The 19084-nt window shown below is 45.0% G+C and overlaps 1 protein-coding gene across 1 annotated transcript in view; it reads right to left on the reverse strand.

Moving 5' to 3' along the window:
* Positions 1–3252: 3252 nt before the first annotated feature.
* The window catches only part of LOC147662835 (guanylate-binding protein 3-like), a 110075-nt gene continuing 94243 nt past the window's right edge, over positions 3253–19084 (reverse strand). Inside the window, exon 9 of the mRNA XM_086950873.1 lies at positions 3253–3973. Coding sequence (XP_086806999.1) covers positions 3513–3973 — 461 coding nt within the window. The 3' untranslated portion in view covers positions 3253–3512. The remainder of the gene's footprint in view (positions 3974–19084) is intronic.

Consider the following 19084-nt stretch of genomic DNA (forward strand, 5'->3'; position numbering starts at 1 on the left):
GTGTGTCAACAAAGTGCCAAGACCTATGTGACCTTACTGGCCCCATTTGCTAGGAGTAGGGGTGAGCAGTTAACTCCGCTCTGCAGACGGAGTTTGCAGAATTTTGTGACTGCGCTCCGCAGAGTGCAGAGTTCAGCAAAAATCTCAGATTCCGCTGCGTAGCAGAGTTTGCCCCCACCATTAAAGTGGGGTACACACTATCAGAGGCCAGAGTGGAGGCCGACAGGGACGATGGAGGTCAAAAGGTGGGGGGCCTCAGGGGTGCTCTGAAAGTGCCTCTCAGAAGTGGGATGCAAACTGCCAGCGTGGAGACTGATGGGGCGTGAGAGAGGCCAGAGGGTGGGGGTCTGCATGTCTGCCCTGAAAGCACTTCTCAAATGTGGGGCACATAATGGCAGAGGTCAGCATGGAGGCAAACAGGGCTGGTGAGGATTGAGGGTGGCCACAGCAGGCGCAAACGGACTGCCCAGATGGTGCCTCATGGGGGCAGGGATCTGTGCTACCCTCTAACACTGATGTCTGACAAAATGCAATTAATGTTGTTTACATACTAAAAAACATCATTTTTCAGCTATATCCACCATGCAGGTTATCTCAATGAAGGTTGTCACTGTTAGTTTTAAAGGTAAGACACTGCTCGTCAGGTTCAGATGATTAGTTTACATGCGTATCAAGAAGTTGGTTTTTTGTTGTGCCGGGGGGAACTAATGGTGTTTCTATTTCATTCTAATAGAAGAAGGACTCTATGATTCCAAAGGCCTGTAAAACAGCACCAGTTCTTGACACACTGGGCCTCACTCATGAAAAGTGTTGCATCACGGGGGAAAAACAGCGATGCAACACTGTTTATAGCGCCATCCTTGCGGCACCATGGATACCCCCTATTTACACAACAGCAGGCCAGGTCGCAAGGATTGCAAAGATACATCAGGATTCCTGATGTGCCTGGTGTCGCAGTAATGACACATTGCTGGAGTGTGTCGGTAAACTGGCGCAACTTCAACAATGTGTCATTATACATGGGGCGAGTCCCATGTAAAAGGTCCTGCGCCACCCCTTAAGCCAGCTTGAAGCAGGCTTAAGGATTGTGACGGAGCCAACTCTTAGGAGTGGCACAGTGAAATCTCATAGATGCAGGTATTTTGTAGAGCAGGACTTTACAAAGTGACGCATCTGCCCAGAAGCGTCACTATGTAAATAAGGTGGTGTGGCGCATAATTTATGCAGCCACAGCATCACAAAAAAGTGATACAACAGTGGTGCAAGCCCTCATAAGTATAGGCCACTGCCACTGCTTCTATTCATGGTGCACCAGGGGGCCCATGTTGCTGAGACAATAAACGGCGCTCTTTTTCGAACCATCTCTCTTTGGTCACATCTTAGTGTGACCAAAACAGTATATCTTTCAGATATAAATCACAATGAATAATGTAAAGAAATCAACATCCCTTCAAGGGTGACTCACATAACCAGTCCACTGCAAGCTAAACATTTATCACATTGATTTCTCATTATTCTCTATTCCAGGTGGTGTCTTGCAGTTCTGCGATAACACTGTATTTTAGCCCATGACCTACCTGCAATGAACCCTGATACAAATATCAGACTTCTCCAAAATGGCTGACATGATATAGAGTGGGCCTTTAGTGTGACCCCTTTGCCCTGGCATGAATACCCCAATGATGTAAACCTGGTCTGCGCCTGAACCCTCTCTCGGTGGGCTCCAGCTGCAGGTGGGTGCTGGACCTCCAGGTCTGGATGAGGTGCAGGCAGAGTTTGAGGCACTGGAGGTCTGGAGAGGAGGAGACTTTCAGATCCATGTCCTGGCTTTAGGCAGCCTGGATACTGGATTGATCAGTCTTAACAGTCATCAGCTCTGTGGCCATTCAAATGTTCTTCCATACACTAAGTGACTCATACACTGCAACAAATGTGCTAATAAATCTAGAAAATAGAGAGGGGCACCAAGATTTGAAACATTAAATTGAAAAAACATAATTTATTTATTGGATTCTAATATACAAAATTCAAAGCATATGCCAACAAAGTAACACTGCTGTAAATATACAGAAAATGAATGCATTGCAGCAAAGGAACCATTATGAAATCATGAGAGCTGCATATACCCATTCACTTTGAGAATTACAGTAGCATGTGGGTCATGTCATTTCTTCTTTCAGAATTCCTTATCAATTGAGCTCTAAATGTGCATAACAAATTCTCCTGTTGGTAAAACTCTTGCAGGGTCTGTAACACCGATTTACGAACAAAAGAGGGAAAATAACCACAGCACATATGACATTCACAACAGATTTACACTTGGTGCAAATTAATGGAGAATGGCACGCACAAACGGTATTTACACATGTAATTAACCCAGACAAATGTTATGAAAAGGTAGTTAAGACCAGATAATGCCTAGCGGTAAACGCCTGCTTAAATACAGGAGCTGAAGGCACTTTGGGGCATATCAGCAAGGAACAGCGCTGAATAACACAAAGCGTGCTTTGCGCTTTATTACTCATCGCCGTCTATCCCTAGAATTTATCACCCTGGTAGCGCGTTATTAACAACGCGTTGCTCCAGGGCGATAAAAATTCCATAGATAGTGGGGGAAATCGCGGTTTTGCAGGGAACATCGCTTGTTTTCCAGCGGTGTTCCCTGCAAAAGGTTGATAACCTTGCTGATACGACCCACAGGGTCGTATCAGCCTAATCCACCCCAATGTTAGGGATAGGTAATTCCGGATTTTAGCAGACGTTAGTTTTTGGCAAAAACAGTAGTTTTCTCCAAAATCCAACGTTTGCTAAAATGCTTGGGCAGCCTTGTAAATATCGCGATGTGCACATCAGTGATATTTGCAAGGCTGTACTGCCCAGTGAGGCCCATTTTGCATCTCATTAGAGATGCAAAGGGAGGCGTCGGGAAAGAGGGTGCTAACACGCGATTATGAATGTTAGCACCCTCTTGTAAATAGGGCAATAGTTTCATCTCTGCTTTTTTGGCTTTTAAATCCAAAAAAGCAGAGATAAAGCCCTTGTTAATATGCCCCTTTGAACTCCGCTCGAGATGCACGTTTGTGCTAAAAGAGGCAGAAACCAAACTTTAGGAAACAAGAAACTCTAGGAGTACAATGGAGAGTCGCTATCTAATTAGGATCATTTATTTTCCCACTGTGATCCTATGTACCATTTCAAGACAGAAAAATACATTCTTGGGAAAATAATCATTGTCCTTTGGGCAGTGCAAAAGAGAAAACTCCACTAGACACCACAATCACCCAGGTTCTAGAAGGTTCCCCTAGATGTGTGGGCCTTCATCCTACATCAAGAAGCAATGCTGGAAAGTGCAGTCCCCCATCACAGTGTCTAGGAAGTTCCTGTGTGACACAGACAAATGTTAGACTATTGGCAAGATTTACTGTTGGAAAAACATGCAAGACACTTTCCACCAGTGCAGGTGAGAAAGTAAAGGGCAGAACCATCTTTTTTGGCCAGTCTCAATCATACTCCTACCTTGGTGTTGTACGCCTGCCTCTGCCTCTGCCTCCGCCTCTGCCTCTGCCTCTGCCTCTCCCTCTACCGCATAAACATCTTTGATGTCTCAATATGTCTACTATATTAGCAATATGCGACAGCTCTTCCCAGAGATCATGAATAAAACCCACAATATAATTATTGTTCTTGGCTTCGCTGACCTCATTCCTCAGGGTGGAGATTTCACTCTCCATCATCTCGGCCTTTTCTTGGAAGCCCTTCTCCAGCATCTCCTTATAGAGCTTTAGTTTACTCTCTAGTGCCTTCTCCGCTTCCTGCTTGATGTTCTCTGCCTCCTCCTCCATCTTACGCTGCAGTTGTGCCACGCTCTCCTGGTGGCTGCGCTCCTGGTCCCTCAGCAGCTGCTCCGCCTGCAAATTCTCCTCCTCTGCCACCTTCTTCTCCTGCTCGATCAGAGCCACCCTCTCCTTCTCATCTAGTAATGAAACGGTAAAGAATGAGAAAAGACTGGTGAACGCAAATTTCTTAAATTTCCTCAACACCAGAAAGGTCAGAAAAGGATATATAATACAAACAATTGCTGGAATTATTGCCCAGAGTTGTCAAATTTGAAATTCAGAAAGTTTGAAACGCAGAAGTAAAGTTGTAAATTGTGAATATAATAACTTGCTGTTGGACTTGGCCCGTACAGCAGGGTCATCCCCAAACCTTCTGTCTGCCCCTCCTGTTTTTCTGAACCTGTTGTCTTTTTAGGACTCTACCCACTTAGCCACTGCTAAAGTATTTGTGCACTCTCTTTAAAACATATTAGCATTGGCTTACACCCAACTGGCACATTTAATTTACCTGTTAGTTCCTAGTAAAGTGGTACTGACTGTACCCAGGGCCTGTAAGTTACATGCTACTACTGGGCCAGCAAAGAAGTGATGGACGGAATGCTGACAATGCAAACATTGTCCCCCAGTCAAAAGATCTGGGTTAAATCCATTGTTCCTTTGCCCACTGCGCCACCCCAGTTTGGACCCAGCCATATGCAAATCAGTCTTGACCCTGTGCTCCATGGGAACAGTCCAGACCCAACTGCCGAGCCAGGTCCTCCCTGGACCGGAAACAAGCATCCTGGGACCTGTTTCAGGGTATGTCACCCTTCTTCAGCCAGGCTGGCTTGAATCCAGTGGCACAGTGAACAAGGGACCCACCTCTGGGCATACCCATCCCACTTAGGGTGAAAAGTGTAACAGCAAACAAATGATGGACGGAATGCTGACAATGCAAACATTTTCCCCCAGTCAAAAGATCTGGGTTAAATCTATCGTTCCTTGGCCCACTACGCCTACCCAGTTTTAAAATACTGCCTCATGGGAACAGTCCAGCCCAGTTTGGGCTGGACTGTTCCCATGAGGCACAGGGTCAAGATTAATTTGCATATGGCCATGTCTGAACTGGGGTGGCGTGGTGAGCAAAATAACAATGGATTAAACCCAGCTCTGTGACTGGGGGTGAATGTTTTGCCATTGTGCAACATTTCGTCTATCATCTTGTGTGTTTTGCTACTGGGCCTGCAGCACCGATTGTGCCACCCACTTAAGTAGCCCCTTAAACATGTCTCAGGCCTGCCGTTGGTTCCTCTATGGGAGTTTTAAACTGCCTTTTCGTCCTGGGACAATACATTTTTTAGAAACGAATACACGGGGACCCAGTTAGATCCCTTTACACGCAGCACAGCCTTGGCCTTCGCTCCAATGAATCCAATAAATCAAGTTTATCCATGCCCAAAGTTGCTTCAAGAATAATTACAAACAGGAGGTGTTTCCACGTGTCACAACTTTATTTACAAATGCACCCAATGCATTTCGGGAAAAATAATTTCCCTTCGTCAAGGGTATTGTGACAAGCATAACTTTAAAAACATCAGCCTCCGAGTTCAATCCATTTCTACATTTCTTAATTGTTATGGCGAGAAATGCATTGGTTTCTGTTTCATTTGAATCCTGATTCTTGGCATCTTGGACGATTTTGGATAAAACTTGAGTGGATTTGTTGATCGCTTTTCCTGATTGTGCTAGTGGGATACATTATAGCAATTACCCACAGGTGTGTTTGTTTGTCCCACACCACATTTCCATCTTTGCCCTGTTGAAGGTGTTGCCCCGGCAGGGACTGTACACCGAAACGCGCGTTGGTGTTTAACCTATCTCGTGTTCGTGGATTGTAATTCCGCTCACCACCAGGATGATTCACGACAACTTGTCATCTGATCATCATGTGGCTGTTTCACCATCTTGATGTATTTGTGATGCTATGAAATTGTTTGTTTTGTAGTATGAATGTATGTGCTTATTTGAATGCATGTTTGTATGACTGATAGCTCTGATTGAGGTGTGTGGGACACTGTGTATATGCCTATTTATTGCTGAGTATTACATTTCTTATGTATTCATCTTGCAAAAAAATCTTTTGATAACATTGTTTTGATAATATGACAATAAAAATGAAAAATACATTTGATAAAATAAGTTGACTGTTGGACTATTGAATAGTTGCAATTGCCAGTGCTGGTGTTTGTGTGCTATATTTTGGGACCCTCTCCTTAGGGCCTTTTGGAATTATCCCATATAGGCAGGTAACTTTTGTATATTGGTTCTCCTTATCTCCCCTGCTCTACCTGCCTATCATCAGATGTTAGTTGTCAGGGGTCCCCTTTGTAGTGGTTCCTACAGGAAATGCACATGAATAAGACATGGCTCAACTTCAATAGATGGGGCGAAATATGGTTATCCAAATACTCAAACTACTCCAGAGGGGTGGCGATTTTAATAAAAAAAGGTGTTCCCTGGAAAACACAGAAGGTCGAGACAGACCCCAAGGGGCGATACTTAATACTCAATGGCACGATACATGGTCACCAATTCACCATTGTCAATAACTATGGTCCCAATGTGGACGACCCAGAAAATGTTAATCGGCTCTGGCACAGAACTCAAGCGGGAGGGGTGCTGTTATGGGGTGGGGGGCAACTTCAACCTAGTACTGTCACTGCAAGACGACAGAATAGGCGATTCCCGTACACATCACCCAACGGTGTCAGCAACATTGCATAACATAATCGAAGAACACTACCTGGTGGACACGGGCGGGTGTTACATCCGCAAGCCCGCAAAGGAACATGTATCACCCACCAACACAATACAATGCATGGTCCAGACTAGATTTCTGGCTAACATTAAGGAACATACATTCCTGGACATCCGATATCGTGCACCACCCGTGTACACATTTTGACCATGCTCCTGTCATGATCCAGCTAAAGGTCCCAAAGTAATGCGTACAGCCTTTCACATGGTACTTCCCCCATAACGCGTTACTTGATTCAGTGTTTAAGGAGGAGCTCCTTAAGATTACAGAATATTTTGAACTCAACACGGGCACGGTTGACTCAATGGGCACATTATGGGAGGCATTTAAAGTGGTGACGCGAGGGACATGCATAGCCCTACCATCAGGAGTACTCAAAGACATCATAAACAGCCTCAACAGGTTAGAAACAGAGATTCGTGACCTAGAGTAGCAACCTAGAGTAGCAATATTTTCAGGCCCCCGCTACTGCAACGCTAGCGAAGATCAGGGGAAATTAACCGCAATCCTAAAAGAGGTAGAGAGGGTAACAAAATTCCTGAATAAATACGCGCAGGCGAGATGATATGGGGAAGGGGCCAGACCTGGAAAAACACTGGCGAACCTCCTCAGAACCCCGAGGAGCACTTCCCACATTATAGAACTCACTAACCCTGAGACGGCCCCTTCTAGAACAGCACCAGGAATCCTAGACACCATGAAAAACTTCTACTCACAACTTCACACAACACAAACAGACCGGAAGATTCTGTGATAACAGACTTTCTGGACACATTAGAACTCCTGTGGTTGGGCAGGGCTCATCGTGAGTACCTTGACAAACCATTTACAGTTGAAGAGGTCAGACAGGTAATTCAAAGCCTCCCAGCGGATAAAGCCCTGGGTGCCGACGGCTTCACAGACAAGTTTTATAAAGAATATGAGGAGAATCTTAGACCTCGCTCTTGAGGTGTTCCAAGAGGCCCTACCTAGTGGATGGGATCTTGCCACAGACCATGAGAGAAGTGGTCATAATTACATTACTAAAACTGGGTAAAGACCCTGCTAACTGCGATTCTACAGAACATTCTCCCTCATCAATCTGGACGCAAAACTCCTCGCCTAACTGCTGGCGAACAGGCTACAATCACTACTGCCAATGATAATTAGACCGGACCAGTCATGGTTCGTGCCAGAATGATCCACCTAGTATAACCTCGGCACACTGTTCACTCTACTCCACTACCTAGCCCAGCATGTACCTGCAATAGCTGCACTACTAGATGCTACTAAAGCATTTGATTCCTTAGAATGGAAATTTGCATTCACTTTGTTAACTCGCCTTGGACTGAGCCCCATCGAAGCATTGGCTTTACCACCAGGGGACTCACAGTGTCCAGGTATGCCAACAATATTATGCTGTACTTGGTTGACCTGGCGGCACATTTTGAACCTGTAACGAGAGAGCTAGTGAGATATGGGGGCACATCAGGCATCCAGGTAAACTGGGCGAAAATCCACCATTCTTCCACTTACCTCAGGCACAACGGTGTTTAACACCGAATACCCGATCTCATGGGCTGACGGTCAGGTTCGCTATCTGGGGATCTGAGTCAGCGGCAACTTACAAGAAATTTGGTCAGCAAATTATGGAAGAACGGTTGATTGGGTTGAGAATAAAATACGGAGGTGGAAGAACCTATCGCTCTCCTTGGCGGGCGCATTGCATTGCCAAAATGATAATACTTCCCAAACTGCTATATTTATTCACCAATATCCCGATGCCACTGCCCACATGCTTTTCCAGCAAAATACACAAGGTGATGGACCGAATGTTGCACAATGGCAAAACATTCACCCCCAGTCACAGATCTGGGTTTAATCCATCGTTATTTTGCTCACCACGCCACCCCAGTTCAGACATGGCCATTTGCAAATCAGTCTTGACCCTGTACAGGACTGTTCCCATGAGCACAGGGTCAAGACTGATTTGCATATGGCCATGTCTGAACTGGGGTGGCGTGGTGAGAAAAATAACGTTGGATTAAACCCAGATCTGAGACTGGGGGTGAATGTTTTGCCATTGTGCAACATTCCGTCCATCACCTTGTGTATTTTGCTGTTCACCCTATGTGGGAAGGGTATGCCCAGACGTGGGTCCCGTGCTCATTAAGCCACTGGAGTCAAGCTATCCTGGCTGAAGACGGCTGATAGCCAGAAACCGGTCCTAGGATGCTTGATTCCGGTCCAGGGAAGGCATTTCTTGGCAGTTCGGGCTGGACTGTTCCCATGAGGCACAGGGTCAGACTGATTTGCATATGGCCAAGTCTGAACTGGGGTGGCAGAGTGGGCTAAAGAACGGTGATGGATTAAACCCAGATCTGTTGACTGGGTGTGAGTGTTTGATTGGTTCAGATGCTCCGTCCATCGCCACCCCCTTTTGTACCACATGTTTTTTCAAGCGACTCAGGTCACTTATGATAGAGTTGGTATGGGCTGGTAAAAAACCTAGTTTGGGAGATACTCACACTACCCCTGGAACAAGGCGGCTTGGGGGCCCCGGAATTTGCGCTATACACATATAGCGCACAGGCCCAGTATTTACAAATCTGGCTATACCCAATACCTTTCCAACCCCATGTGGCCATAGAAATTTATAACATAGCAACGCTTCCACTGAACACTGCACTTTATAAGGAATACACATACCCACAAGAAGAAATCAACACCACAGCAGCATTGAAATGGACATGGCACGAGTTACACAAAAGGGCGAAAATACCTAACCTATATGCGGAGTCCATGCCGTGAGCCAATAACCCATTGATCGCCCCATTGTTGGATAGACGGGCACAAAGCAGGGCAAGACTACACAAACTGACCAATGGCACAGATGCATTCCTAGTCAGCCACCTTTTGACGCTCCAACACATATGTAGCACCACACAGCCAACGGCACTGGACACCTTATTTCACTACCAAATAAGAGCCACGTGTCGGGCTAGATATACCTTGTTCCCCAATGCACCCCTACTGCTGCCAGCCCTAGAACATATGCTAACTGTAAATTCTGCCTGCAAGCTTGTCACGTGCATCTATACGACCACCCAGAGAGAATCCCCAATCGTTGTTCCAATTTCTCGCACGAGGTGGGAGGCAGATGAGGGTTCACCAATCACGGAAGAACAGAGGAGGTTCTGCTGCAGACAGCTGGAGCAACTATCCCCAAACTATAGACTACGACTAATCCACTTTAAGTATATTTATTGCCTATATCACACCCCCACACAGTTACATCGCTTGGGGTTGAAAGTGGATGCGTCCTGCTGGTGCTGCAGATGACCAGAGGCAAATTTCCTACATGTAGTGTGGGAGTGTAGATCCACAGCCACTTTCTGGACTGCAACACTCAACCATATTGAGTCAATACCACGGACCCCCATGGTGACGCTGCTAAGCTATGTACAGGATACCCCACCTGCTGCTAGGCGATTAACGGCGATGTTATTATTGCTAGCAAAAAGACAGGTTGCACTACATTGGGGAGCAGCAACCCCTCCAACAACACAAGCCTGGGTAGGGGATATAACCTATTGCAGGGACCAATTGACCTGTTACTGGGAGCTCCTGCCTAAAAGATCCAGCCCCAAGGATATATGGGCCCCTTTCACGAGCTGGCTACAGCATATAGATATAGACGAGATATATTAACCCATGTCAGACGCAATGAGAAAATACCACCCCATCCATGTTGGCAGATACATTGTGAAAGATACAGGCACCATTTCAGAACTATAGATGCCCTTCCCAGCCCAAACTATGAGAATAACGAGGTACCAATGTCACTGGCAATGCACTGAACTATTAATAATACTGTAAACAATACAGCACTGTTATGTGAACTGGTAATGTTCTCTGATGTCCTTGCAAAATCTCAATACAATAAAACAAGCATTTGCAATGCAATAGGTCTCGCATTTATGAGAGTTTGAGCTATTGGCATTGTAAATGGCAATGCCTTTTATTTATGTGTTCTTTTTAAAGCAGATAAATAAAAGGCATTGTCATTTACAATGGCAATAGCTTGAACTCTTGCAAATGCTGGACCTATTGCACTGCAAATCTGTGCTATACAAATTTTAAAAAGCGTTAGGATAGAGCATGTCCTGCCTGCAACAGCAGGCAGGACAAAGCGATTTGAGAAACTAGTGCTTGGAGGCTGTAAAGAAATCCTACAAAGCAACAACACACATAACAGTGGTGTCGCAATGGGAGGTTACAAAAAGAGACAAGGCGGTGCTAAGGAGGGACTACTAAGCCTTTTGACCAATGAACAGTCACAGTTTCCAGTGGACAGTGACAAGCCAATGAAAATGTGGGCGGAGTGTGGGCGGGGCTTCAAGTGCCTACCTCAATACAGCATGCCTCACCGAGCATCGCATGCGCTGCCCAGGCTCGACCTAAAAAACTGTGGCGGTCGACATATTTATGCCATTATCAAACCCCTTTATAAGACATTCGTTAGGACGGCTCACCATCTCTGCTTAACAATCAGCAAAATAAAAACAGAATGACTAATGGGTACAAACAGGGCTTTAAGTGGGCCGGGACAACGGTGCTCAGCACCAGCATTTCAAAAAAGCAGGTGCTGGCACAGGTCCCTATTGTGCTCTCCATTTTTGTCCTCACCCTCAGGGTGAAAAACAAATCTTAACTCTGTTGCAGTACCACCATTTACTGCGTTTGAGGTACCTTCAAAGAGACTAGTTATAGTTCTTTCACAGTCTCACTATTTCAGAACTGAAGGATTCTAATTGTTAAATACAACAAAGCCATAGATGTTGCTTATTTGCCTTATACTAACAACCATTGATAAAGCTAATAGTCCTGGCTTGTTGTAGGTGCAATGTGACTTGTATTATATATCTGGTTGCAATTACAGAAGCAGCAAATATACTAGTCATGGGGCGCACTATGCTAAGCACAGATTTTTTGCTTATGTGTTTTTAAGCCACGCCCTTAATTACATCGGCTACACCCCTGTGAAAGACACCCACGTTTTTCATCCCACTTAAAGCCTTGCCTGGGTAAATCTCGCATCTTAATGAGGGTATTTGGAAGATGTCAGGTTTGATACTTTAGGGACCAAGAACTAATAATGAAATCATGAAAGCATATATGGTTCCAGCCTCACTGCTGGGGGACGATGAACCATCCCCAGCCGGCGGCTTCTCCATGCAAGAGGGAACCACAACACTCATTCCAAACAACGCTCCCTGCTTCTGCTTCTGTAGCGCTCAGTGTCCAGGTAGTAAGAGTCTGCTTTAGGGTGTGATGTGCAGAACTTTTAGGTACACGGCCATGTTAGTTCAGCAAATGCAGTAGACAATAAGTGAATAAAAGGGACCTGCACCTTCCGAAAGGCCTCTCATTCCTGATCTACAGACATAGACAACGTGTCCGTGGGCATTTAGTTGCTCCCGGATTCCATAGGGCAGTCTTTCTGTCCAGGGTTTTTTGTCCATGCTCCACAAAGACAGTATAGTCTGATGCGGCACGCGCTGCACTGACACCATTGTTGGCACCTCACAGATTAAGAGTGGAAATGTTTGTTGCTTTGGAAGGCCATCAGTGTACACACTGGAAGCGTGGACGCTGCACCTCACAAACAGCATCTATGTCGTCAAAGACGCTTTTCCACCAGTACCAGGAGTGTTTGGGACATTTCTAAAGGAGGTGAAAAACAGCTGGGTGTTTCCGCAGACCCGCAAGAACACTGTTGCACTCCTGTGATCTCTCGTGTGCCCCAGTATGCAACCGAGCCATGCTCACATACCAATTCAAATGATTTTCACGACTGTAGGCAGGGCACAAGTTCTAAAACAAGAGATCAGCGAGTCATGAGCCAGGGACTTAAGCATAGAAACAAAATATATAGCTGTGGCAGAGCTAGACTATACCTCGGGCACTGCAGCAAGTCTATACCCTGGACCGAAGAGAGAGAAACAGGTGTGCACATTCGTGCATGATGTAACATGGGCACCACGCAGGCAGCCAATAGGCGTAGAAAACATTTGCCATACCTCACACCGCACCTACCAGTTCCAACTAGCATAGGTTTCGCTCTGGCACACCTCAGGACTGATACATCGCCTGCCAATCCGGGCGGAGGGAGGTGGGCAAGGGTACAACTGTGTGCGACTGATGTCCTCTTACTGCACATGGCTAACACAAACCCGGACGGAAATATTAAACTAGAACACAACACAACGCACGCACACACGCACAATGGTGCAAACATGCCGCAGTAAACTCCATCTGACCTGAAAAGGAGGAGGTGCATGGCAGCCTCGGGGGAGAGCGGGCTTATCCGTGGCTTCCCATGATAGAAGAAGAGCCCCTTCTCCTGCGACGGACCCCGGCACAGCCTCTATCCTGCCTCCACTAATGGGAACTACTGGTTCCCATTCACAGAAGGAAGCGGGGCCGCGCGCGACCGTCACGTGACTTGGGGGTGCGCCCGCGGGGGGAGATAGCAGCAGCCGGAGAAGGGCTGTGCGCAAGCCGGGGGTAGGGGGATCGGGGTTTGCACGAGCCGGGGGAGAGGATGGGCAATGGGATTGGGGTCTCGCGGAGTTAGTGGGGACACTTAGGTGATGATTGCCGCATGGTGTGGCCAAAGCAATATTTCAGGCGGGGCTCCTGTGAGCAAGATGGAGCCCAGCTTGTTGCTGCAGTGACCGGCTGAAGACGGACACCAGCCGAGGAGCAGCGCAAAGTGCCGGTAATTGGGGTGAAGCATGCTGTCCATGGAAAGCGCACCGCGCTTGGAGCTCGCATGCCCATAAAAAAAAGTATATTGCATGTGGCTTGCTGTACATTAAAGCGCGCCGCGCTTGGAGCTCTAAAAAACAAAGCCAGTCTGCAGATGCTTCTACCAGCTGCTGGTGGGGCGAGGGAAATCGCGTTGGAAATATTTTCCTGACCATTGCTTTTCATTTACTTCGGTGAGCATTGAGCCGACGGCGGAGAGGGGAGGGATAGTGAAAAAAACCGCATGAGGCTTGCAAGGGAGACAGGAGATGAACAGCGCGTAACTGTACTTGGTGAACACGCGCGTTCACATTTCCAGTCTGGCCGGCCTGCGCGTGCCCATCTCCTATCTCCCTTGCAAGCCCTTGAAAGCAGAGTCGACGACTATAGGTCTCGCTGGAGACAGCGCTTCGCGCTGTATCGCCAGGTGCGAGACCTAAAAACTACAATTGGGAGCAGGTAGACAAGTCAAATTTTGTGTCTAAACAACACTAATGAAAATCTGTATTTAATGGTAAATTCATATTTTTAAGCAGAATTCAGAAAATGCCACTTTTTGAAAACTGACTTCTTCTTGTCCTTACAATTTGTGGCCTGCAGCCTGATCTGGGTCACATTACCAGGTGTGTCTGGCAATTGGGCTTTGTGCATTGCTCCCAGACAATGAGACAAAGGGAAGATATGTGTTGGCTGGATCACTGAAATAATATCTACTACCAAAATATCGAGTTCCCAAAATATCGATGACAAAATATCGAGGGACATAATATCGACTTTCTATCTTCACTAAGGTAAGTACAAAAATATTGACTTTAAAATATCGAGTGTTAAAAATATAGACTGTCAAAATATCGATTTTTTTATGTCTTTAAAATAAGTTAAAACTATTATAATATTACATATATTTAATATAAACATTGTTAAAATTATTAAATAAATGTAACATTATTACATAATTAATATACATTTAAAAATTAATAATAATAATACATATATATATAAATACATGTTATTAATAAAACATATAGATTATATTTACCGTGGCATAGCAAAAGGTTTAAATTTAATGTAACTACTCCAGTGGGTGCTACATTACAGAGATCATTGGATAGCGTAGGGGTAAAAATTACTATTCCCACTCCAGTGGGTGCTACAGTAGAGAAAGCGTACGCCTGTACCCCAAAAACACTAAACTGACCCTGAACCCTAAAAATATCCCTGTACCCCAAAAACCCAAAACTGACCCTGAACCCTAAAAATACCCCTTTACCAAAAAACCCAAAACTGACCCTGAACCCTAAAAATACCCCTTTACCCAAAAACTGAAAACTGACCCTGAACCCTAAAAATACCCCTTTACCCAAAAACTTAAAACTGGCCCTGAACCCTAAAAATACCCCTTTACCCAAAAACTGAAAACTGACCCAGAACCCTATAAACACACAACCCGCTACAGAAAATAAATTAAAAAAAATTAATTATTTATCAATTATTTATTTTAAATTAATTACCAATTATAGTTTAATTATTTACCAATTATTATTTAATTAACAATTACATTAAATTTACATAATTAATTAATTATAATTAAATTACTTCCCACCCTATTCCCCTATAAACACACAACCCGCTACAGAAAATAAATTACTAAAAATTAATTATTTATCAATTAATCATTTTTAATTAATTAACTATTATATTTTAATTAATTACCAATTATTATTTAAGTAACAATTACATTAAATTTACATAATTAATTATTTATAATTAAATTACTTCCCACCCTATTCCCCTATAAACCCACAACCCGCTACAGATTTATATTACTCAAATATTATTAAATATTAATAACTTACCTTATTTTCGATATTTTTGTTGTCTATATTTTTTCTAGTCTATATTATGTCTAGTCTATATTTTTGATTCGATATTTTGGCTATTCTAGTCGATATTAGTCGATATTTTTGTTGTCTATATTTTGTCTAGTCTATATTTTGTCCAGTCTATATTTTTTACTCGATATTTTGTCCAATCGATATTTTGGACTCAATATTATGTCTGTTTACCGTGTTGGCTGAATGATTTAACGAGGGAGAAGAGATGTCACCTACCACTCTTGCACGTCATTAAGGCTTTGCCTGAGCACTCGCACAAGGGTTTGCAACTTGTCTATTATGATCGCAGACACGTTGAGGCCAGGACAGGGAGGAAGAGGATGTCTGACACCTCAGGGGTGTGGAAACCTCTAGAACTTTTTTCCATTTCAAAGTGGGCAACAGGAATAAATATTGGACCTCAGACGCAAGCTCTACAGTGCACTTCGGGACCTCTGGGGACTCTTTCAAGAAGAAGGACTGCTGTGCGGCTGAAAGAGCAGCCTCTATGCTGGACTGCTGTCCATAAGGTCTGATGTCTGCTGGCCTCCTGCCTGAGTAAGATGGGCTAGATCTGCATCTGTTCAACCCAGGACCCCACTATGACTCCAAGGGCCAGTTGGCTGACCTTCTGACTAGAGCTTCAGGTACAGACGACTCCAACCACCTTTAATTCAGCAGTTGGACTCTGCCATCTATGAGTCCTACTCTGCCAAGGGGTGCCAGCCCAGTCCTGGACCTTGGAAGTGGGCCTGATGGGGCTTTGTCAGCCCATCTGTGGATCCAGCTGAATCGACGTCTATCCTGTGCTGCATGGTGCAACCCTGAGAAGAACCGGCGCATCGCCTCTGCTGGAAAGATCCTCCCAGGACAAGCACTCCGCATCGACCTCTCAACATGCATCAGAATCGCACCTGAGCAACGCCTTCTCCATGTAGGTCCCCACATTGCAAATCTCTCATAGATGGCAGCCTCGACGAAGACGGAGGTTCTCACATCGGAGCCTCGCAGCTCCTCAGAACTGAAGCATCGCCTCGGTTGCGCAACTCATCTTTGACACACGACCTCGCAATGCTCCACAACCACGACTTAGGGTAATCTTGTTCAATGGGCCTAGTCGGTCTAAGTAGCTGGCCCGTGCTCTAATGTGGCTGGACTGAACGTGTGACTTTGTACCGGCCCTGCTCAAACAGATACTCACAGTTGACTCCCTGTACTTTTTGGTGCTATATTCACTGAAATTTTTAGACTTTCATAACTCCATTTCTACTGATTGGATTTTGGTTGTTTTGGTCTTTTTCAATGAAATGTAAAAAATGTATTGTGCCAGGACTAAATGGCAGTATACAACTTCCCATACAGTAGGCAACTGCAGGCCTGAGACATGTTTAATGGGCTACTTAAGTGGGTGGCACTATCAGTGCTGCAGGCCCAGTAGTGCAAAAAGAACAATTGATGGACAGAATGCAGAACAATGTCACACATTCATCTGAGAGATCTGGGCCTAAATCCATCTGTTTGTTGCTACCCATGCCATTCCAGTTTGAACCAGTCTTGACCCTGCGCCCAATGGGAACAGTACAGCCCAAACTACCAGGGCAGGTCCTCCCTGGACTCTAAACAAGCCTCCTAGGACCGGTTTCGGGGTTTCACCCCTTATCAGCCAGGATAGCTTGACACCAGTGGCATGGAGAGCACAGGTTCCACATCTGGGCATAACCGTCCCACTCAGGTGACAAATGCAAAAAGAACAATTGATGGACATAATGCAGAACTATGTCAAACATTCACCCCAGTACAGAGATCTGGGCCTAAATCCATCATTTTTCTATGTATTAAATTCTGCTCTATGTTTCTAAATTGGCAAGGGAGTTTCCTTGTGCTGTGTTTCCACTTTATTACTGTTTGAAGTGCTGCATAAATACTTTACACATTGCCTCTACGTTCAGACAGACTGCTCTACATCAAGCTACTAGAGGGTTGGGAACAGGTTAATATGGGGTTTGCTTGTACCTGACCCTTACAAGGAATGTGGTTGGTCCTTGCTTAGGGTGTCACCCTGCAACCAGTAATCCAATTTCTTACACTTGCCTATGGTTTATTTAAGTGGCAGACTCCTCAAAAGTAACAGGGTTTTCACAAATGAGAAAGGCGCGGATAGGGTTTCCTCAGATGCACTGCATCCTCATTTTTTAACAAAATAGTTTGATGGGTAGGATTTGGCACAGTTCAAAGACTGGCAATACCTTACTTGTGTCGCATAGTGGGGTCATAGCATTTAAATCCAACATTTAAAGGATTTAGAGGAAGTGGGCAAAGGCCTGAAGGTAGAGGGGGATGCAATTTGGTTGGAACTTGATCACGACAGTGCTGTTCCATTTTTGTATATCAATAGTGTTTTAAATGTCAGTCATGCAATCCTTCTGTCAAGACTGGAAGAAATAAAAGCAAACAGTTTGCTCTGACTTTGCATCAATCATTTTTGCCCTCTCAATTCTATCTCTCTCTTCCTCTTCTCAATCTCTGTCCCGAGGTGTCCTGTCAGGGCTTCCTCGCTTCGGAAATACATTGCCCCGGCTAAACTCTTTCGTTCAAGGTGATACCAGGTTAAGCAGGGGCCACATGGTCACAATAGAATCCACCACCTATGATTTTCAGCTTAATATGAGTTAGTTACACCTGTATGACAGCAAACTATCTAAAATTAAATACTAGTACAAGATTGTTGGTCCAAATGTGGACTTCTGCATGTTGGCCCTCTTCTGATGGCTATAACTCAAGACTGGTCACCATTGTGAATACTCTGAAGACCCTTCTTGTCAAACAGTTGCCTGTTCTTCCTCACCTTAGAAAGAGGTTTAAAATTGTCGACATTGTCTGTGCTCAGACTGATAAACCTTGAATTATTAGCCTTTTATCCAATGGGTGCTGGCAAATGCTACAATGCTTACTACACCTCAGAGTGCATTGGTAGCTGCAAAGGCTGCAATACATTACAGAACAGACTTTACAATCCTCCGAGATGCACTGTGAGTGGTCTACGCCCTTGGACCCCCATTCCATTTCGGCATTCCTCAAAGGACCTTTTGTCCCATTTTCAGGTGAAAGTAAAGCATAGTAGGTGTGCTAGTATCACTAAAGTTGAGTAGAGTGTGATGTGTTAGTGTACCTGAGGTGAAGTGATGAAGCAGTGAATTCCTTACACTGCCCTTTCCCACAAATGCTCCAGCCCAGCCACTCACCACATGTAGTTTCTCCTCTTCCTTTCATTAGCCACATTCTTCTCATCACCGGCTGTCATATCTGTACTGTAAGCTTGGCGTAGAGGGTAGGGGTCAAGTGGTATTCTCCCGGTAGCATGCAGCGGTTTACATTGTCCATAGGACACAGCTTAATGTGGTGGGTTTCAGTTTGTTATGCATACAGTGATCTTGGTTGGTTAGAGACAAGGCACTACAAAATAAGTTACAAAAATCTTGCAATGTGCAGCACCAGTGACTTGATGGGAGAATATTTTATTGGTACAACATTGAATGTACTCAGGTAAGCCATGATGCCAGCCATGATGTTTGCTAGTCAAGGAAGACAACTAATCGGAGTCTCACGACAACTCATTGTTGCACTTAATCTCCTTTACATCACCCCTCTTTTGTTGTACCTTATTTATCACGTCAGCGAGAGTCAATATTCCTTTCAGTGCAGTATGTCGTGGGGGGGAGAGGTGAGGTTAGGGAAGAAGGGGGGATATCACCATAAAACATAGTCTGAAAGGTAATCCCCAAGGC

Source organism: Lissotriton vulgaris, unplaced genomic scaffold (genome assembly GCF_964263255.1).
Source record: "Lissotriton vulgaris unplaced genomic scaffold, aLisVul1.2 SCAFFOLD_2454, whole genome shotgun sequence".
Taxonomy (NCBI): domain Eukaryota; kingdom Metazoa; phylum Chordata; class Amphibia; order Caudata; family Salamandridae; genus Lissotriton; species Lissotriton vulgaris.